The sequence below is a fragment of the Nannobrachium achirus genome, assembly GCF_963921795.1.
Source record: "Nannobrachium achirus genome assembly, chromosome: 8".
NCBI lineage: Eukaryota > Metazoa > Chordata > Actinopteri > Myctophiformes > Myctophidae > Nannobrachium > Nannobrachium achirus.
Genome location: NC_137817.1, coordinates 35,266,983 through 35,289,581, shown reverse-complemented (window position 1 = coordinate 35,289,581; position 22,599 = coordinate 35,266,983). Strand labels below are relative to the sequence as shown.

The 22,599-nt window shown below is 42.0% G+C and overlaps 1 protein-coding gene across 1 annotated transcript in view; it reads right to left on the bottom strand.

The window, feature by feature from the left end:
• nbeab (neurobeachin b) overlaps nt 1–22,599 on the bottom strand; it is a gene marked incomplete at its 5' end in the record, with an annotated part of 383,543 nt that overhangs the window by 261,473 nt on the left and 99,471 nt on the right. The window contains 7 exons of the mRNA XM_080732091.1: nt 1,828–1,974; nt 3,986–4,105; nt 6,790–6,916; nt 13,662–13,783; nt 14,892–14,987; nt 18,916–19,016; nt 21,662–21,893. Of these exons, the coding sequence (XP_080588217.1) occupies nt 1,828–1,974; nt 3,986–4,105; nt 6,790–6,916; nt 13,662–13,783; nt 14,892–14,987; nt 18,916–19,016; nt 21,662–21,893 (945 nt within the window). The remainder of the gene's footprint in view (nt 1–1,827; nt 1,975–3,985; nt 4,106–6,789; nt 6,917–13,661; nt 13,784–14,891; nt 14,988–18,915; nt 19,017–21,661; nt 21,894–22,599) is intronic.

The following is a 22,599-nucleotide window of genomic DNA, read 5'->3' as shown; positions in this document are numbered from 1 at the left end:
AGGGGCAAAAACATAATCTCCATTCTCTGCCTTTGGTGGAGAGAATTATATTTGGGTTCAGGGGATTTCTATACCCTGTGCCTTGTACTGTATGTACTTAACCACTTATACATTATACATTGTATACAAAATTTCACATAGTCAGATAAAATAGCAATAATAGAACATCTAGCACATTGCAATTCGTTGGCGCATATTGGGGATCAAATGATTAAACTGAAACAGTATGGCAGTCCGTAGTACAGTATGTATTTGTCTACTCTGTTCCCTGCTTTGTTCCAAGTAACCACTGCCAGACTATTCCCAGCAGTCCCCTAGATTAAAACAGGCAGATCTCAGGTCCCCTGGACAAGACACTCAATGTGCTAACCAATCATTTGGCGGTGGCCTGACAACTCTCTGAACCGCTTAGACAGCGCACTTGGATGCCGTGTGTCTCACACACATATAGCCACGGCAGCCAACCCCATTCAAGACTTCATCAAATGTGAGTAATTGCTTGCCTGGAAGACCTTATTCGCTATTTCAAGCAATCTGGTGGGTCATTCCAGTGTGTGTTCGCTTTGTAAACGAAGGTCTGGAACCTCAATTTAGGAAGGAAATGGCAAGTCAGCAGCGATTAGAAAAAGGACCAAATGAGTTCTCCAAGAAGTCTCCAGGCATTCTTTGGCCATATGTTTCTGTCCATAACTGTAGCAGTGGGTTTTCCCTAAAGTGGCATACCCATTTCCAATTACAATTCAGTCTCCCATAGCGTCACTTGTTTGGCACAGCTGCATATTTATTTAAACCAGAAACATGTATGACACCTTCCCATGTTTTTCTCGTTTAATCTGCTGCAGAAACATACAATATGAAGGTGTCAAACAATTATATGTCTTTCTGGTTTAAATCGGCAGCTGCACCAATCAAGCAAAGCTATGAGAAACTGAACCCGGAACTGGGTATGCCACCTGTTGTCTTCCACGGACTTCAGCAATGCAGGCAGGGTTGTAGTCGGGTCGGAACACAGTTAATGCTGTCCATGCAGGGTTTTGAGCCTGAGCACAGGAGCGAGTGTACCTGTGTGCCACCAGCGACATTAAAGTAAGAGTGGATTGTTTCCATTGTTGGGCACTACAGGCAGATACTTATAACAGACCGTCTAATAACACATCCACAATTGTCTCCTAAACCCCTAACATCTAAAGGCACTGGTACTTGAGGCAATTATAGAGAACACAAATAGACAACGGCAAAGGATAGGATGAATTATATCACTGTTGGTCCAACCCCAAATTATTTCGCTACAAGAAGGGAAAAAAACAAACCAGTTTTTTACTGAGAGCAGTGGTTAAATCCGTTCACTTACAGGAAAATCTCAGACAAAACAATAACAATGAGAGCAAAGGGTGTTAAAATGACTTGGGTGGCAAGAACATACTGCAGAAACAAATGCTTAGTTAGAATAAAAGCAAAGTAATCACAAAGTAAGAATTATACATGGAATTACCTTCTGCATAGGTCAGCATTTTGAATGTAGAAATTCAAATTGTTTAGGTCATTGTGGATGCGCCTGGGAGCTTAACACCTGCTGTGACTGCTGTGATAAAAACAACAGCTCACAACTTTATCCCCCTGTGTGCCTGCTGCTGCTTTCCTCGATGTATTGTTAAATTATTCCTTACAAGTGTATAATTTATGCAGCCGTATATCAGAATGGATAGGCATAGTTCCCAGGACAGAGCCACAAGGCATAGAACTGCAGCATGGCAGCATTGATTTCAGAGATTGATAGACGATGCGGTCTGCCTGTGCGTAATCTCATTTAGCCAGTCAAGTACATACCTTATAGCCTGGTCCAAGCTGATGAATTGCAAATATCTGTGCTGGATTGAGAGCTTCGCTGAATACATAGACGGCCCCTAGCTGTCCGCAGAATACTCTGTTAGCGTCTGCCGTCTCGGAGGACCCCAGGAAACATTTATCATAACTCTGGGAGAGAGACAGAGAAGAGAGGTCGTGCCTTTTCCTCATTATAGGAGGAACTAAATTCCAACTTCACAGACAATTGAATAGGAAGACAAATAGACACAAGAAAAACACATGGCGTATTTCACCGAGCAAAATGTAATTATGAAACAGTGTCATACTGAGACACAAGTTGTGAACATCCCTCTGCCTGGTCAGTTTAATCAATTTTATACAAAGCCTGCAGGAAGGGACAATGATTCATAGATTAGGCACCCACAACAGCTTAACTCTGTTCTGTTCAGATTCACTTCACCTTCGTTCTGTTCGCGGGTCATTTTGACCGGGGGGATATTTGGTTTAAAAAACAACACTAATATAAATTTTAACTTAACAAATCATCATCATACATTGACTTTGTCTTAATTGCAAATAATTCATATGATATATGGTAAATTTTTGCAATTATGCTTTGCTATATCACATTGATCACTGAAAGAGCTAGGCGTTTTTACTGATAGCTGAAATTCATGTAAAACTAGAAGCAGTGCTCTTCCGAGCACAGGTCTCCACCAGGCCACACAAATCGGCCTGTTATAGCGCCACCATGAGGCTGATTTAAAAAATGTGGGGCAGAGGTTCTGAATTAGCATCCAGGGAGTGTGTGTGCTCAGTTTGGCAGCGATCGGGCCAACAGCGCCGGAGATTAGCTGGTAACAACCAGGCCACACAAATCGGCCTGTTATAGCGCCACCATGAGGCTGATTTGAAAAATGTGGGGCAGAGGTTCTAGATTGGCATCCAGGGAATGTGTGTGCTCAGTTTGGCAGCGATCGGGCCAACAGTGACTGAGATTAGCTGCACACAAACTGCGAGGACACACGGACACACGGACACACGGACGGACGGACGGACGCACGGACGGACGGAGGGGAAAACATACTCTCCCTCAGCCTTCGGCTGGTGGAGACAATAAGAGCTGACGTGTGTTCAGCTCTTATTTTGTGAACATGGGAACACACATTAATGTCACATAATGAATGTACACTTGTACGTATACACTAGGAAGCACATGCTTCACAAACACGGACTGCATTTGAGGCACAGATGAGCTTCTTGCACCTCCTGCAAGCAGTCTGTCTTCCTGTCTGCTGTTGTAGGACACACTGAACAACGCTTTCTCTTGCCAGATGCTTCAACTCTAAGTTCAAGGTTTATTTTACCATTTCTATCATTTGGATTGTTTGGAATTGAGACAAAGTCAATGTATGATGATGATTTGTAACTGAGTTACTAGGGCCCAAGGTGGAGGGGCCTTGAAAAGTCGTGAAAATGTGTGCAAATCTTTGAATATATGTAATTCTTTAAGCGAACATTTGTAACTCAAATTTTGCTTCTGGGGGGTCCCTGGAACAAAATATTTTGAGATGAGGGTCCGTGGCCAAATATATATGATTTTGGTGGTCCTTCACATGAAAAAGTGTGTGCACCACTGACATAGAAACATAGGTTTTAAAAAAAAACCTTAGAAGGATTTGAAATATTCAAAGACTTTTTCAGATTTTTCAAAAATAGCAGATCTACAAGCTCGCAGTGCGGCACTCGGTGCTGCGCTGTGAGCTTGTATATCTTCTATTTTTCAATAGTTAAAGCACAAAATGTGAGTAAATACTTGTACCCAGGGCCCAACATTTGGTGCAACACCCATGCCTGGCCCCAAGGGTGTCACCATGCTGGACTACACAAGATTTATCTACCAGCACCTCCACAGTGAAGGGCACCGTGACACTCGCACAATACGTTGATAAGGTATGTAAACACCATCTAACAGCACAAATATTTGCAGACACAATACAAATGACGACTTACCCAATACAGGTTAAAACAAATGCATAATAAACAAGACATGACGAAACAAAAGCCCCAAATAACAACAACAAAACAACCTTCGGCCATTACCCCTCTCTCTTCCCTGCGCTCTTGTCCTTTCAAAAAGTGTCAACAGGATAGAAGTGTTTGGGGAAAGGATGCTTACATCATTTGTGTTGACATGCCATGCCATGTCGCCATAGGAAACCAGTTGTCCATTAACGTAGCATCGAATCTCACTGTTCCTCCAGCGGTTGTAGATGTGGACTATACTTATCATGTACCACTGAGGGTGACAATAAAGACAGACATTTAAAGAGATTTAATAACCATAATTATGCAGTACAGTCTCTGTCAATAATGACAAGTACAAGTCATGATTGTTCTTTTTTAAACAAATGCTGTTCATAGTTTCTAAAAGCTGAGTCTAACATGAAGCACACTTCTGAGGTCATCTTTAACCCTCCAATTTGCATTAACATTCACACCAACTAACTAGTTGTCATAACTCACAAAAAAAACATGTTTCTGCAACCAACAGCGGTAATTGTAGCACACCGCCTATGGGTGGCTCTGTGTTGTTTTCAGAGGCACTGGAAAGCGTGACTCAAATTTGCAAAAGATTGGACGCTGCGTCCATGATTTGTGCCATTTGTTTCTTTTAAATAGATCCCTCCTGCAAGCTTTGGAAGGCACGGCCAATCGGTATAGAATATGAATCATACTTTTTTTTTTCATCACATGGCTATGCAACACATTGAGAGAGCAGCAGTGCAGAGCAGTGCAGTCAGAGGGACTATCCCCACCTGTATAGCTGTATAGTGGGGGCGTGAACTGATGTTCTGATGACATTTCCTCAAAACAAAAGGCTGAGGAAACATCAGTGCAGATATTGCACTCTTTTCTCTTCCTTTATCTACAGTAGTTGGTTTTGATGAAGTACACTCACAAGACCCAAACAGCATTGTGGGAGTCAAGACTGGCAGAGCGCAGAAACACCCACAGCAGTAATTAGTATTTTTTTAAGTGACTAAACCAAGTGTTTATTTTTCGGACCCAGGAGGAACACTGACGGCAACAGTTTAATAGAATACCAACTGGCCACACAAAAGAGACTCACAGGGAAAGAAGCAGTTTTTATGGCATTTATCAGATAAACATTCAACATGTCATATACTCAATAAATCTACATCAAGGTGTTATGTGAGGGCTCTAAAACATGATACTGTAGATTAGTTTCTCTGCAGGGACAGGTAGCATACTCAAAACATTCCACACTAAATTAACATTCATGTGCTCTTCTGTTTTACATTATACCTGTTACCCCCCGGCTCCACCGGGCGCGTCGAGCGTCGCGTCAACGTCAACGCTGGGAACGCTCCCGTTTTAATCAATGAAGGGAGCTCCACTGCCCACGGCAACGTCAACGTCGGACGCTCCGGTGACGGCGTCCAAACTCGAAAATCGCCCCGGTTCAATTTTTTGACGGCGTCCACAACGTCCAGTCATGTATAAAATATGAATAAATGCATTGTATTAGGCTACATACGTGCTTTTCTGCTGTTGGCTTGGCTATCCATTCACGTCATTCACAAGGGTGACTAGATGTCCCAGAAATCTATAGCATATTTTTTTATGTAATTACAGCGGTCTTCTTTGATAAAATTATACAACATAGGCTATAATCATGACAAAACAAAGTGGTCCGTGGTGCATTGCTGCTCTCTGCTGTGAACATAGTGTGCTCTATACGTTCACATTCAGGTCACAATAGTTTTATTCCTGTTTGAAAGTGATTTTCATGTAGTTTTGGAAATGGGCTATATTGGCCATAGAATGAATACACAGCCGCTGCGCTGCGGTGGAGCCGGTCGGACGTCAATGTGACGGCGTCAATGAAGCCGCCACGACGCAGAGCAACGCGACGCCGCCAGTGGAGCCCTGGGGTTAAAGTCCTCAGGCTTATGTATCGATTTGCAACTTAGTAGAGTTTATCTGAGAAATGATGATGGGCAGGTAGCTGGGGCTAGAGTAGTCGACTGTTTTGCCAAATACTGTTTCAAGAGGAGCTTAAAATGTTGTCTTTCACATTTCAAATTCACTTAATGTCATTACTATGAAAACAGGCACATCCTGTCCATCAGTCAGTCCGTCCGTCCGTCTGCAACGCCTCAATGTTTATAGCTGACATGTTCTGACATCACATTGTTGACTGACAAGACTGCTGACTATCATCACCTGGATCTCCATATATGAAGATCACGACACTGACCTCATCAAACCCTGGATATCCATACATGGAGACGACTGGATCATCACCTAGATCTCCATATATGGAGTTTGTCAATACCTTTACATCTGACCTCACAGACTCCATATATGGATATAGCTAACCTGTTCTGACATCACAGTGATGACTCGACCAGCTCAGCAGAAGGGTATACAAACATGCCAAAGTGCCCATGTGCACGCATCATATTTGAACAGGAGACCCCAAAATAAAAGTATTTCAACAGGGGATCGATCCCCCACCCTGACAAGCACTTGGCATTGATCAGTTTTTATAGTATAGTTTGTTGATTACTTTGATGCAGTAATGATAGTTTTCATCTTTTATCTTTTTTTTAGGGATTAAAAAGGTCTTAAAAGTCCTTCATTTGTCACTTTACTACTCCCCCAAAATCAAGTGGGGGAGTATCATTCTATTGAAAGGAGGACATGCATTGGGAAGTGTTATGCCAGATGTTCACACCCCTCCTCTCACAATATAATGGAGATTAAAGAATCACACCCATTGTGAAAAGAGCGATGTGTCTGGCACCGCACAAAATATGAAGAAGCTACCCGGGGTCCCTTTAACTACTGATTTAGACTTAGATAGGGCTCAAGAATCAAACCTGTACTCAAGCCCTTCATTATAGCAGCCTGAGAAGCAGACTAAGAGTGATTAGAAATAATAGCTGCACTTACCTTCCTGGGCTGAAAGTCATATTTCACACAGTGCTGGAACCCTTTTCCTTTTGACTTGAGTGATGTCACGATCAAACAGTTGCCAACAAAATGTGCGGAGTACCCGATGCCCTTACTTGTTCGAAAGCTGTAAGTGAAAGTTCATAAATACTGTGAGTTGTTAACTTGACAGGTGGAATCAATTTACTTTAATCAACAAACAGGGTGTGATAGATGTGTTTTAAAAGGTCCAGTCTGCTACAATCTTAATTTTCTGTGATGGAAAGATAAAACATTGCAATTTATCTGTAATATATTTTAATTTGTTTAAAAATATGTTTATAATAATATATAACATCTATTAAACTATGCCATGTAAATACATTGTTTTCACAACGTACACTCAACATCATTAACTTTCATGGTTGAAAAAAAAAACAACCGCTGTAATAACGATGTTATTTTAATCAAGCATCCTCTAGCTCAAGATCTTGAAATCACTGAAGGTTGCTGTCCACAAATTCTTCTTCCCTTTCTACACCTTCCCTTTCTCTCACCTACCTGGATGTAAGCCATCTCTAGAAGAGAAAAACACCCATACACATTGTGAGAACAGAAATTCTTCCTGACTGCCAGAGGCCGTGCTTAACACTGAATGATATCTGCTTCGCACAGGTCAAGTAATAACATATCTAAGACATAATGATATATCTCAATACGCAGTCAACTGTGACCTGGGATGAAGGTGGGCAGGGAATGTGCTGCCGTACATAAACTAATTCAAAGGGTTGGAGATGTATTTTGCGTCCTCCAAGGGCTGCAATTAAGACTTTCATGGATATACAGTTTTCTCACTCAGAGACCAGTGTTTTCATGAGCCACGCTGCAGGAGATGAACCACAGGTGTGTTGTCCTCCCCTTGTTGAGCCTCAAGGCAAAATATATTTTTGGAGCAGAGCCTGTTTTCTGTCTCTTTTATAGTTTAGGTTCAGTAAGCGTTTGAAATATTAGCGGTGAGGAAGTGTCATTAATAACGGCGCCCAGAGGGGCAGTTAGGAGGTAAGTGTCTTACCCAGGGAAAACTTCTATTCACTTTTGCCTAGTTCTCCATTACACCGAATCTTGTCAAAAAGATTCTGCAAGGACATCTTTGATGATGGTGTCTGTTATGTACGTATGCCATCACATTACACGCCCACCGGTATCCCAGCCCAGGTCACAGGCTGTTGATATGAATTACTTGACCTGTGTGCGTGCACAAGTGGATATCATTCAGTGTTAAACCGGCCACTGGCAGTCATCCAGAACACAGAACAGTGTTTACTGTACATACTGAACATAACTTTCAACATAGTGTTGATTTTGAAAGCAAATTTCTATTTGGTTTTAGTCATAGCCTTTTGAGTAAAATTCCATTTAGTTTTAGTCATATTTTCGTTATCTGAAATGTTTTAGTTTTAGTCTACTAAATATCATAAGATTTAAGTCGACTAAATCTACAGTTGATTTTGTTGACTAAAATGTATTTTGTTAGGCTTTAATGGTGTCATAATGGCAGATTTTACACTTGGTTGCATGCTGAAAATAGCCGTTCTACAACCTCACAGCGCATTGGAGCGCGTTGCAGAAGCGCGTCGCAGAATCGCGTCGCAGCGCGTCGCAACGCATTTCAGAGCGCAACACCCGAGCGCAACCAAAAACGAGTCCCCTAGTCCCTCCCTAACATTTTTGTCTAGCTTTTTATTTGTCGACGAAATTGTCAATATATCTAGTCTTAGTTTTAGTCATCATAGCTTAGTTTCGATTTAGTTTTTATTTAGTTTTCTCGACTGAACCTACCACCACCTCTCTTCTTGCCCTGCTTGGGCGGACAACAAAAACCTCTCCACAGTCCACACAGCCACCTACTGTACACACGACTCTCTGACACTGTTTGGTGCATCACAGAGAGTGCCCTCTTCAAAGCCCCCAACACACTGCCAGCTGCTGGGATCAACCGAAACAAATATTGGCTGCTTTGCCAGGGCTGATAAAGGGAGATTAGGCTTTAATGCGGTGGGATGCATGCAGGGCGTGAGAGAGATATGAAGTCCCAGACCTGGCTACCATTGAGTTTGTCAGGCTGTTTCAGTGGCAGGGGACCTGCCTGTTGGTGATTACACTCTCTCTCTTCTAGGATAAGAGAGAGAGACAGAGCTGCATCTCTCCTTCCTGCTGCCTCTTACACACAAGCAACACAATATAGTCTACTTCTGAAAGAAGGATCATTTTCCCTCTCTAGCCCTGGCGCTGTCCTCTGAACCACTGAAAGAGCAATGCATAAACAGGATTAGCGAAACATATGTACTGTATTTTGTATGTAGCCTGTTTTGTAAATCTGTGAAACGACAACAGGAACAGATTCATGCAAATAAAAATACATGGAAAATTTTTGATTTACAACAATTCCTTCCATAAGTAATGGATTTCTTTCATCTACCCAAGTGTTATCCGACAACAGAAATGGCATCAAGCACATAAATGGTCTGTAACTGTTATTTCGGACTAATTGGCGAGTACATGTTTTCCCCTCTGGCGGGAGCCATCTTTTTCCACTTAATTATCATTTGTGTTTCTGTCTTTTACTACCTCCCACCCTCCTTTCTATTCTATGCTTCCCTCTTGAGGCTTCGCTCCCCAGTGAGAACAATAGCTGATAAATACCACACTTCTGGGCTATTGATCTCAGCACTAATTACCCACAAGCCTCTACAAGGGTGAGGCGGAGGCCCCTGTGCAAGCTCCGAAGACATCGAAAACGAAATTAATTCTTAACTCACTTAGCGCCGAGCGAGCCAGATTTCAATATGAATCTGCGCTTATAACGCCAGGAAATAGCTATATTGAATCCCCAAAATCACATTACATAACCAGGTACACGTGCCTGCGAATGCCACAAGATGACCACTAGAGTGAGCCATAGCCCATAGACTTTCCATGGTCCCATGTTAAGTCAGAATAAAAAACGAGGTTCAGGACATAACAGGATGGTACAATGACATGCTCTCCATTGACATTCAATGGACAGGCCGCGGGCCGCCATTTGAGCTCAATACTGCTCAATTCGTGCTTGATCGTCTCAAACCACCATTGGTATGGGCATCGGAACGTATATAGATGCCACACAGAAAGTTTCCGAATCAAAATCCGACCTAGTGAAGCTACGTGAGGGTCGGATGGTTTGCATTGAGCCTAGCGGCTAACAGAGGCCTACGTAAACAGGAAGCTATGGCTTAAAGGTGACGTCATAATCGTATCCTTTTTTTTCACGGTTTTCATCTGTATGCTAGTCGAAGGTAAGCTAACCGTTCCGCTCCGTCTATCAACCCAAATTAAAAGCTTAAACAATGCTTTTATATAAAAGTCGCTCCGAGTCGCTCGGCACTAAACGCCATCATTAGTTAGTCGCCCAGAAAGTCGCTCGGCGCTAAGTAGGGGTGCAACGGTTCACGGTATAAAACCGAACCGTACGGTACGCCCTGCACGGTACCCGAACCGTACGCCTTCATGTGAACCGCGGTCTTTTTGTGTTTGCAAATTAATTAATTTCTTACAGCTGGACAGCCACTGTGCATCGTGCACAAGACAATCTCCACTAAACCCCGCTCCGCAAGTAAACACGCACTAATGTCCCATCACCGTAGCCCTCACCCCCACCTACTCTGTAACAAGAGCCGACATTCACACTCGCAGCAGAGCAAAGCAGTTGAGAGTCCTCACAGAGACAGAAAAACAAAACGAAGCCAGTCTTGCTAGTCGCTAAGCTGTGCAGTGCGGAGCGCATAGTTGTTGTAACATGGAGAACAAGTCCAGGAGAAATCTGCTTGTTGTTGTTAGTCCCATACATCATTACAGTCTGTTTTTAGACTGACCATAGCAGGCAGCGTTAGCAAGCAACAAAGCCAAACATAGCGTAGCCCCAAGCCAGAGTGTCAGACACCCGCTAGCCTCACTGACTGACTGAGTGGAGGAGCAACGCATGGTGAGTGTTGTTGCCATGTCTGATTATTATAAGCCACATTGAGCTTGTTTTTATGTAAAGTTGCTTGTAGGCTAAATAATGGTGGATGCGGTGGTGAGCTTGTAGATCGGCTTGGCCACTTTCAAATAGCCGAAGTGTATAGGTTTAACGACCTCACGTGGCCTATATTCAATTATTTAAGCATTGTTTTCATAGATCTGGTTGCTTATTCCTCTCGCAAAGTTTGGCAACACAGTGAACACACCCGTCTATTTTGGTTATAGTAATGAAAACTTACAGAGGCTATTTGCTCAAGCTTGTAGCCTACTATAGTATCTCTTGTTGTGTGCAAAACAATTTGTTCATAAATAAAGCACTTTGAAACTGAAGACGATGGCCAATATTGATGATAATGATAATAGAAAAGAAAATCATTTTTCCCCCTTTTTATTTTATTTTATATTATTATTATTATTTAACCCACCTTAAGGCTAAGAGGCACTGTCATAATTCAATTTGCTTAGAAGCAAAATAAAAATAGATTTTTGGAAAGTCTTTTTTTTAATGCAAAACACGCACCGAACCGTACCGAAACCGTGACCACAAAACCGAGGTACGAACCGAACCGTGGGCTAAACGAACCGTTGCACCCCTAGCGCTAAGTGAGTTTTTAATTCCACAAAGTAAATACTGTAAATAAACTTTATTTAAAAAGTGCCTTTAGAAACAAGAGTACATTGAGCTGAACGATAAAAATAAAAATAGAAATAAAATAGAAGTAAAGCTTACAATAAAAGTTTGGTTTTAAACAACAAAAAAAGAAAAAAAAAAGAGAAATGGTTCCAGAGAGTGTGGGCTGCAACTGCAAAGACTCTGTTTTACCATGTTGTTTATAGCCTAAATTTCTGGAACATATCAGAAAGAGAAGACCTGAAAGATCTCACAGTGCCCATGGGGTGCAATCAGGGGCGTACCCAGGAATGAGGGTCAGGATAGGCGAGATGCCAGCCGAAATGCCAGCGAAGCGCCACCCGAAATGCCAGTATATAGTCATAGACTACAGAGCAGTGGTGTAAAGTAACTAAGTACTTTTACTTAAGTACTGTACTTAAGTTTTGTGGTATTTCTACTTTACATGAGTATTTCCAATTTTCAATACTTTCACTTCTACTCCACTACATCTCGGATCCAAATATTGTACTTTTAATCCACTACATTTATTTGTAAACTTTGGTTACTAGTTACAATTTGAAGATATAAATTATGACATTATAAAACATATAGGCTACATTAACCAATTTAGCCCTATTTTACTTTTACAAGCTCACAATGTGTCATGATGGACACGTTTCTGAGCTTGTAGATCTGCTATTTTCAAACGATTGTACTTTAACTTTTGGTACTTTAAGTATATTTTGATGCCAATACTTTCATACTTTTACTCAAGTAAATGTTGAATTCCAGCCTATTGCCTGTAAGTATTGATACTTTTACTTAAGTAAAGAATGTAAGTACTTTTTCCACCACTGCAACAGCGAAAACAAAGTTACACACATGTAGACAATGGCAATCATGCAGCAAAATCAGTGCCAATGTGCATTTTCCATCATTAAACTCCAGCCCCAGCTCCAGCTGACTGCATGGTGTTGAAAACTACTCGGTCAAATCCAAGCAACACTAGTGAATTTCAGAGGACAGTAGCCTAGCTTTCAGGTAGAGGTGATGGCCATGAGAACAAAAGGCAAGCCGAAATTAATTTACATCTCAATGAAGGACTTGATTAGTTGACGGTCGCCTTCCCCCGCTTACCAGTGAATGGGCAAGGAACGGGTTGAGCAACATTATGTCGGTAAAAGCTGGGCTTTTGGGGGGGGTTTATTTGTATTGTTAGACAGGATCACAAATAAATAAAAGGCAAGCGCCTTTTCGCCTTAATGAGCCGTACGCGCCTGGGTGCAATGTGCTTTGTAGGTGATTGTAAACCATTCCAAACAAGGTACAGTAGTAGAGTGCCAGCACAGGTAATGTGAAACCTACATTGTGTATTGTATTTGTTAAAAGACTAGAGAACTGAGACACATAGTACCAACTCAGAATGGTGAATAGTATATAACAGCAATAAAGACAGGAAGAAACTAACTTTTTTTCAAGATCTTGAAAGGTATGAATTTACTTTGGCAATGCTTCTTAATTGAAATAAACAGGATTCTTTACATGCAACTACAAATTCTGTATTGATCAAAGAAGGTCTATTCTTTTGGGCTCATTTTCTGCTAAAGGACCAATATACAAAGTCTAACCCTGTAGTGTTCCACCTCAGTCAAGCCAGCACCAGCCACCATCGTTCAAACCCACACTGGCTTTAATCACAGATAATCTAGCCTAATTCCCCCTTTGCCCTATTATAAACCACATTATCTGAAAACATTAGGTCCTTTAACAGACATAATTATATTAGTGCTGCAGGCTGCCAAAAGTTTAACCATGAAAACACAGGTTTGCATCATAATACGCTTAGATGGGGAAAGATGCTGTATGTACTGTAGGCCAATATCAGGAACAATATTGCTTTGTCAATGGAACTGCTGGTAGATACGCTTCTTCTAAATGTAAATGGTTACAAACACATCACAAGCATACTATGGAAAACACACCTTAGTACTGTATGTTGTTCAGTCACCCACACCACATCTTGTACCCTCCCTTCCTTCCTTACGACTCCTCGACACCCACCATTTACTAACCCTAACCCTGTCATTTGTTGAGTATGCCACTTACTTCGACCTTGAACTTTGTAAGACGCTCTGGAGTACTGCTAAAATACTAAATTGTAATTGTATGTAATGTAAAATGTACCGGTAAAGAATTACAATCATAATTATTGTATACTCACCAGTAAAGGTATGGTTTATCTTTGTCAACATTTATATTGTTCAAGGGATCCATTCTGAACCAGGTGTTGAGAGTGAACCCATTCTGATAAGGCCACTTAGCAATAGGAGGTAAAGCAATGGCCTGTGGAGAGATGGAGTAAGATGATCACAATATACAAATAGAAGATGATCTCACTATACAGTACTGTATAAGGTGTCACTCTGTACAGTGTCTTAGTGACACTGGCGTACATTGAAAATGACATGTAGCCTATCACTTGGTTGCCACAGGCTTTGCAGCCTGTCACTTTGTGTCAATGCTGCTTTATGCACCACGTCATAAAAAATGCTTTTGCTTTTCCATTGACTCTACTTCAGTCCCATGCAGGATTATTAGTTTTTGTTAGAGGTTAAACATTTCAATCCCCATGGGAACTTTTTTGCTGAATTATGTTTTTGTTTTTTGTATTATTCCAAAAGTTAAGTGATTTTGTACAGTGACAAAGAATGAGGCTTTCCATTACCTATTTTGCCTGTCCGATAGTCAATCAGTATATAGCCTTTAGTCTCAATCACATTAAAACCATCACATAAAAAGATGTTACTCAGCATGCACAGTTGACTCATAATGATTCATTACAGGCACCTCAACCATAGCCACAGCAGTGGATTGAAGTAATTGTCACTGAAGCGTTAAATTAGCAAACCGTATTTCAGTCCCCTACATCCACCTTTTTTGTTTGATTTATCAATACCTGACACATCTAAGTATGTTTGATGTTTGTTTTCATCCCATGCAGTTCCAATATTATGTACAAGCTTGTAGTTTAGCTATTTCTACAATATGTATTTGTGGAACAAGGTCAAACTAAATGTAATTTCTCAACTCCTATAATTCAACTTGACAGGGTGTTGGGTCCCCAGTTCAGATATGATTATTTTGGGGGGTCGCGGCCTGAAAAGTTTGGGAACCCTAGGTATAGGGCAAAGTCATGTTTCAGAGTTTGTTTCTTTTTGTTTTTACAGGTTATGAAAGATTGTAAGCTTTCAAATGAAGTGTCAGAAAAAGCTGAGAAAAAGCCAGTCACAGATTTGTCACAGTATCTCACAACTCTCACAACAGTTACTTGTTAAGGACACATTGTACAGTATGTATTTTGTGATCCTAAAACTACTGTTTCATGTTCCACAAATAAAGCTAAGCTTTCATCCCCAGTTTAAAAGTCACCATATAACTGTGAAGGACTTACTGCTGCACTGCGACCAGGAAAGTTGAAGAAGGTATCTGGACCATATCTCTGGGGCATCTGATTGAGCACTGACAGAAGTTTGATTGCATGATTTGGCTGCAGGACAAATAAACATAGAAAGCATACTGTCAAGGTATATAAAAGTATCTACTGTAGGTACTGTATATCATAGGTTGTTTTGTGATCACAGATTTTTCGATGCACGATGTAAGTAATTCTATTGAGGAATGTTTGGTTGTCAGACAGGTTGTCGATGATGGACAGTCTTGAGATACTTTGGCACGTTCATAAACATACTTTGTGCTCTTTAGATAACTCTATAAAATTATACAGGGTGTTTTTTTTGTTATGTTATATTATATGTATATACTGTATTTATACACATACTGTAGATGAAATTCGCCCTCTGCATTTGCCCATCCTATAACAAGTAGGAGCAGTGAGCAGCCGTTGGATTCTATGGCACTCGGGGAGCAATTACTCGTGGTGATACACCATGAAATTTCACTTTCCTATTTTAAAACCTTTTTTTGGGGTCCCACTAGCACCTTCTATCCTCACAAAGTCCCATTTCTGACCGTTGTGTCTTTCGGGAAAGTCCCGAAAGCGCGAAGCCCGAAAGCGCGAAGTGGGGAAATGTCTCCTACCGCACCGTTAGCGCGAAGTGGGGAAATGTCTCCTACCGCACCGATATTGTATGGTAGTACAGCTCCTTGTGAACGTTGATAATATGCAGTGCTCGATATTGTATGGTAGTACAATGTCTCTCTTTTCATTCACATGCTCCACTGTGCACGCACTGAGCACGCAGCTCCTTGTGAACGTTGATAATATGCAGTGCTGTCTGCACTCAGCTTGTCTCGCAAAATAGCTGATCTGCAAGCTCACAACACGTCGCATCCACGAGACAACGTGAGCTTGTAGATCATTTCTCTGCCTTCAGCCCTTCACAATAAGGGTCCAGGAAGATATATTGTGTGGTAGTACAATAGTTTCGACAGGGGGCACCCTTTTTCATTTAGTCAAATATATTGTGTGGTTGTGTAGTTTCTTACGGCTTAAAATGTCCTCACGCCTCCCCTCTCGTTCGCGCTAACGGTGCGGTAGGAGACATTTCCCCACTTCGCGCTTTCGGGCTTCGCGCAAAAGGTACGCACCCGTGTCTTTCTCTGGTTTTGAGAAGGCGAAGGTTAAAAGTATAATCCCACAGGTTCTCAAAACAGGCTGTCCAGATTTGCTGCCGATTGTGACGTCATCTGCCGATTGTGACGTCATCACAAAAACAAACAAAAAATCAAAAGAATTTTTTTTTCAAAAAAAAAAAATCTTTCAAAAAAATGATTTTTTTTCAAAAAGATTTGGGGGGAGTGGCGCAGTTCAGGCCAAAGGTGGTACTGCAGCTTAAAATGCTCTGAGAGCCATTCAAAAATGAGAGAGGCTCTCTATTTAGGAGTGGTAATTTAGCCTCAAACCTTTTGAAAAACGTTTTTGGGACATAAACAATATGACATACAGTATTTTCTGGACTATAAGGCGCACCTGACTATAAGGCGCACTGTCAATGAATGGTCTATTTTCAAACTGTTTTCTTATATAAGGCGCACCTGACTATAAGGCGCACATAATAGACGCTACCATTGTGTTATGCATCCAACAGATGGAGCTGTGCTAAAGGGAATGTCAATGTCAATGAATGATCCATATATAAGGCGCACTGTTTTTTGAGAAAATTAAAGGCTTTTAAGTGCGCCTTATAGTCCGGAAAATACGGGTAACTACTTTTTAAATGCATGGTGTATCACCTTTAAGAGAGTCTTTCTCAGGGACACACATCGACACATTGCTGGCGTGGCCTGGAATCGTACCTGGGACAACCAGGGACTCTGGCTCCCCAGGCGGGCTCACTAACCACCCAGCTATGGCCGTCCGGCCAAAATAGAAAAGCAACACAGAAAATGGACACAGGGTCCAGAAGTTTACAAAGGTCTCAATAATTTCAGAAAAAGTGATTATTTATAAGCTGATCCACCTGCTGGCTCTAACTGCAATGAATTATATCGACCTCTCAGCTGCAGTTTGCCACCCAGGCCGACAAATCTGCCAGCTGGAATTGCTGGATAGAGAAAATCAAGTCGTTGTCCTTTCCTTCATTTACGTACCTTCCTTGATAAATACCAGGAACCTTATGTTTAATGCAGACAGTCAACACAACATGTTGACAGCACAAGCCCCAGAACAGTTTTGTCTGAAGGCTGTCTATAGTCGGACTAACTAGATTGTCTGTGTCACACTGTGCTAATTATGGCAGCCCTCCACCAAAATACATTTTCAACTGGAAAAAGTGTTTTTCATCAGAAAATCAGTCATTTCAGGCCTGGATCACTGGTGTAGCGGTCGAAAGTACCCTGATAGCGCATCGCGGATTCGAGTCCCAATCCCGACGGCCTTTGCTGCATGTTACTCCCCATCTCTCTCCCCATTTCCAGTCAGACTATTATCCTATCAATAAAAATGCATAAAAGCCCACAGGAAAACACACATGGAGACAACATGTATCTGGTCAAGGTGCTACTAGCAGCTAGTAAAAAAGCAATAACGAGATTGTGGTATAAAATCACACCTTGTGAACTGAGTGGTGGTCAAATAAAAATAGTCAAATAAAAAGAGTCAAATACATGGATTGCAAGGTTGCTCATGCTCAACAGTGGCGGGAGACAGACGGACGGCCGGACGGACGGACGGACGGACGGACGGACGGACGCATTGTGAGCTTTCTTTGAGGAATCCACTGATTTACACTCACTAGCAAACTTGTTCTAATGTGCAGTGCATGCAGCGTGCCTGCTTGTTACCCTTAATGTGAATATTAAGCCACACTGTGGCTTGTGAAAGTGTTTAAATAGTAGGCTATGTTAGAGTATTAAATCATAAAAATAATAACGTGCGCTGTGCTGCAAGTTTCTGCGCCTGGAAAATAGCAGATCTACAAGCTCACAACGCGTCGTGGATGCGAGGCGTTGTGAGCTTGTAGATCAGCCACATTTTGTCACGGAACACGCCGTGATGAAGAAGTATAAGCCAGGATTTACTTGGGTGATGTGATGTGTGTTGAACGGACGGACGGACGGACGGACGGACGAGGCTGCAGTGCAGAGTGCACACAACAGCGCCGAAAAATAAACATCCAATGCAAGGTAAAGTAGTGGAACACAATTGCAGGGAGCTCCATTCAGCGGCACGCCACTTCCAATGAAACCACAACATTGCGTTTACCTCAGCGTGGGACTTTTCTCCATGCTCAGAGTTATGTCTCCGGCTGCAACATTAGCGCGAGCAGCCACACACACACACAACGTTGTGCGTGCTGTTGCAGCCACCCAGTCGCGGACATTTGTGTGTGTGTGTGTGTGTGTGTGTGTGTGTGTGTGTGTGTGTGTGTGTGTGTGTGTGTGTGTGTGTGTGTGTGAGAGAGAGAGTGTTGAGTCTGCCTGCTCAATAGCGCCCCTCCTTTAACGTGTGTGTGTGTGTGTTTGTGGTCTGTGTGTGGTCAGGAGAGGTATGGCAGGCGACAGACATACACGGCCAGCCAGCCAGCCAGCCAGTAACATCGTGAAAGCGAATTACAGGAGTGGTGAGACCACCACTCAAAAGTGACTCCACAACTTGTGAGCAGTGGCTGTGCATTGTGGAGGAAATATATGTGATGGAGAGATTTACACATAGACTCAGGATACAGGAAGAGTTGTTTCTTGAAAAATGGGAGAAATGGACTGAATACACGACCCGGAAGAATGACACCACAGAGGATTGAAATGGACTGTAAAATTATGATGATGAAAATGATGTTGACCCTGTGAATATGTGTGCATGTGACAAAATAAAAAATACTTTTAAAAAAAGAAAAAGGGCATAAAAGCCGACAAATAAATCTAATTTATTTTAGATTTATTTAAATAATTTCAGTTGTGGGTCCTTTCCAGTTGTGCATAGAATATACTGTTCGGCAGATTGGCGTGTCACTTACCCAGACACCTCCTTCTCCTTGCAGCATACTGAAGAGGAGCTTTAGCTCCTTGACTGTGATACTGTAGCTGGCCAGCACTCCCAGCATGTCCACCAGCAAGTCTGGAACGGAAACATAGCACACAGACAGCAAACACATAAGCATGTAAATTACATGTACACGCATGCGCGCACACACACACACACACACACACACACACACACACACACACACACACACACACACACACACACACACACACACACACACACACACACACACACACACACACACACACACACACACACACACACACACACACAGAGAGGGAGTGGGGAAGGAAACAGGGAAGAAAGCAATCAGAAAATACATTAGAGTATAACAAATGTAGTTACAGAATTCCACTTCATCCCAGAGGGGCGGCTTTGATGGCACAAGGCTATTGTTGAGTATGCACATACAGTACTTCTCGTGAGAAGATAATGAACTGTCAATTTAACTTCATTCTCTCCGGGTCCATTGTGCATTAAATTCTATTATATACACTATTCATCCCAGAGACACTTCCAGCGATGTTAAACCTTAGTTATGCAATATGCATAGTTGCGCATGCTCTGAGCTTGTAGATCTTTTTTTTTCTTCTTTTTTGTTCCAAGCAGCGCACAATAATCACACACAAGTACTGTATAACTCAGGCTTCAGGGAGACATTGAAACTGAATGCTGAATCAAAGAGACAGTTAAATAAAAGTATTTATCTTGGTTGACAGTTATTCTGTTAGGGAAATGCTTTGCATTCATCAACTGGAATAACACATTTTGTCAGATATTGAGCACTTTGCACAATACCTAAAGGATGTCTATATTGTATTTGGCTGTAACATAACTGGTGGTTTTGATATACAGTAAAATAAATCCATTGTACACTCAGAGAGTGTACACTCGGATAGTGAAGAATGCTAAAAGGTTTATACATACAGTAGGATTTTAAAGTGTACAGATCTTCATACAATTTTTTTTACATGTTCTGTGTTGCAAGGGTAGTAGCATTATGTGTTGCCAAAGGCTGACACCATGTACTGTACCACTGCATCATGTCCAGACTTGTCTAAGCAATAGTGTTCTTAAATTGGAAAGTCACAAAACATAATGTGATCACTGTAATCGTTACAGCATTGACATAACATGGCTATTACCAGCTATCAGGAAAGATAATGAAAATTGCCTGTACTGTATACTGGGGTAGTTACAGATAGCTGGAGGGCAGTCATGCATTACCAGAAAGCAAGGCAGAAAATATTTCATTATTCTCAACTCTTGAAGTAAACAGTACTGAAAATGCAATATTTGTTTAACTGCCATTCAATCTCTTTCCAAAGAACACTGTGACTAATGAGATTTTTCTCCCTTTTCCCTTTTCCGCAGTCTTATTTTTTTCTTATAGCATGCACAATTTCAATGTTTGAAGTAGGGATGTAATCCATCCCCATCAAAGTACACTAACTGGCTCTTTCAGATTCCCCATGATGAAAGAATTTACAGACGGTCCACTACTGCATGCGTCTGTGGAAAAAGAATCTGCTGCACAGCACACTCTGGCGACAGAGTGCAAGTCTTTGTGTTTTAGAGTCTGTTGGATAGATAAGTACATCTATCCAACAGAATGAAAGCGTGTACATCAGTCAACCAAAATAGCAATGTAATTATTATATCTTGCTAAAGTGCGCCCTACAGGTCAGGGTCTTATCTGCACAGGAGGAATATGCCTGAAGATTTATCATATTCAATGATAAGAATTTGGAGACAGAAACACACATAAAAGTCATGATCTGATCTGAGTCAGTCAAAGTCACATGACATAATAGGAGCGAACTATACATTTGTAAATAATATTATATACCGTAATTGCTGGACTATAAGCCGCACCTGAATATAAGCCGCACCAGCTAAATTTAGAACAAAAAACAAATGTTTACATATATATAAGCCGCACCTGCCTATAAGCCGCAGGGGTTCTTCGTGCTTCCCGCTAGAGCTCCCCTGGAGGCCATTAGCTGTACAAATCTATATATAAATCCTTGTTAAAGACCATTGTAAAACTAACTAACTAACTGGCCGTTTGCTGTAAAAATCTCTATATAAGCCACACCGTTGTATAAGCCGCAGGGTTCAAAACATGGGAAAAAAGCCACGGCTTATAGTCCGGCAATTACGGTATATGTATAAGTAAACATGATAAGGTCTCAGCACATTCTGCCTCAACAGACAGTTGATCTGGAAGGAGTGATAGTACCGTTATCTTGACTCAGGAGGAACCAGAGTCCTCACCTGACCTTGGTGAGTGATAGGTCCTTATTTATTCAACCCCCTTCAGTTAATACATTTTGATTGATTGATTGATTAAGTCAGGGGTCTTCAACAGGGGGTCCGGGACACCTAGTGGGTCCTCAGAGTTACTACGTATCGACGATTGAAGTGGCTAAATGTCTGAAAAAACATCAACACGAATCCAACATAGACTGATGACAGTGCTGTCAAACAAGTAGATAAAAATCTGCATAACACATTTATACAATATGTAGAGGGGGTCCCCTGCTTCATCTCTCTCTCAGTTAAGGGGTCCTTGCCCTGAAAACGTTGAAGACCCCTGGATTAAGTTAACTGATACTTAGTTTGAACCATATATGATTAATTACCGGCAATATTCCCCATTGAACGATCACTGTTAATGTATGGCTTGAGTGTCAGGGGTCCCGGGTCGTGGGTACCTGCAATCATGTCGTCCACGGAGCTCATGTGGAGGAGCACCTGCTGGATGAGGCCCACCTCTGTGCTGGTCTGCAGGTTGCGGACGCTCTTGCGGAGGACGGCGGTGAACATGCTCCAGATCTCCGCTTGGCAGGTGACGTCGCAGTGCTCCAGCAGCTCCACCATGCAGCTGATGCTCTCCGCGTCCTGGATGATGAAGTTCATCTCCAAGTCAAACTCGCCACCCACCAACTGCACAGAGGAGGGATGTAGGGAGCAGAGAATGTTAGAGAGGCAGGGGCTGACATTTCTAAAAGAGCCTTGTGGTGAAAATATTGAAAATAGCAGACCTCCAAGCTCACAATGCGTCGCAGCGCGGCGCGTTGTGAGCTTGGAGGTCGGCTATTTTCGGTACTTCATAACACACTAAACTAAGCATGAAAAGGGCAATACTGGAGACGTGGTGTGGATTTCTGGACAGTGAGGGCAATTCTTTCAAAATAAGATCAAGTTCAGGAGAGTTTGAACAAGGTAATTCTCTTGAATGCTGCCTTCGGGTATGGCATAGAAAGGGGTAATTTGCATTTCTTTTACCATAGTAAAAACTGCATTCATGGACTAGAGAGGGCACTTTTTAAAGACGGATAAAAGGGTGTGTCTACGTATGCACGTGCCTGGTAGGGAGGGAGGGAGACGAGGGAGGAGGCAGGAAGGCGAGAGAATGTCTGATTCAGTAGCACGCGGGCACTGCACAGCACTGCAAAGAGTGAGGGTAGGGATCTTTTTCCATCTGAGATTTTAAGCACCTTTGAAAATTCAAGGTCATAGGACTTTTAAAGCAACATCGGGGCGGGGGGATGGGAACACATCATATCTGGGCCCATTACCCTCAAATAAACATTATTAAGAAAGTAGAGGGAAAAAAATCAATAATACCATTGTTGAAGTTCAGCTAGCA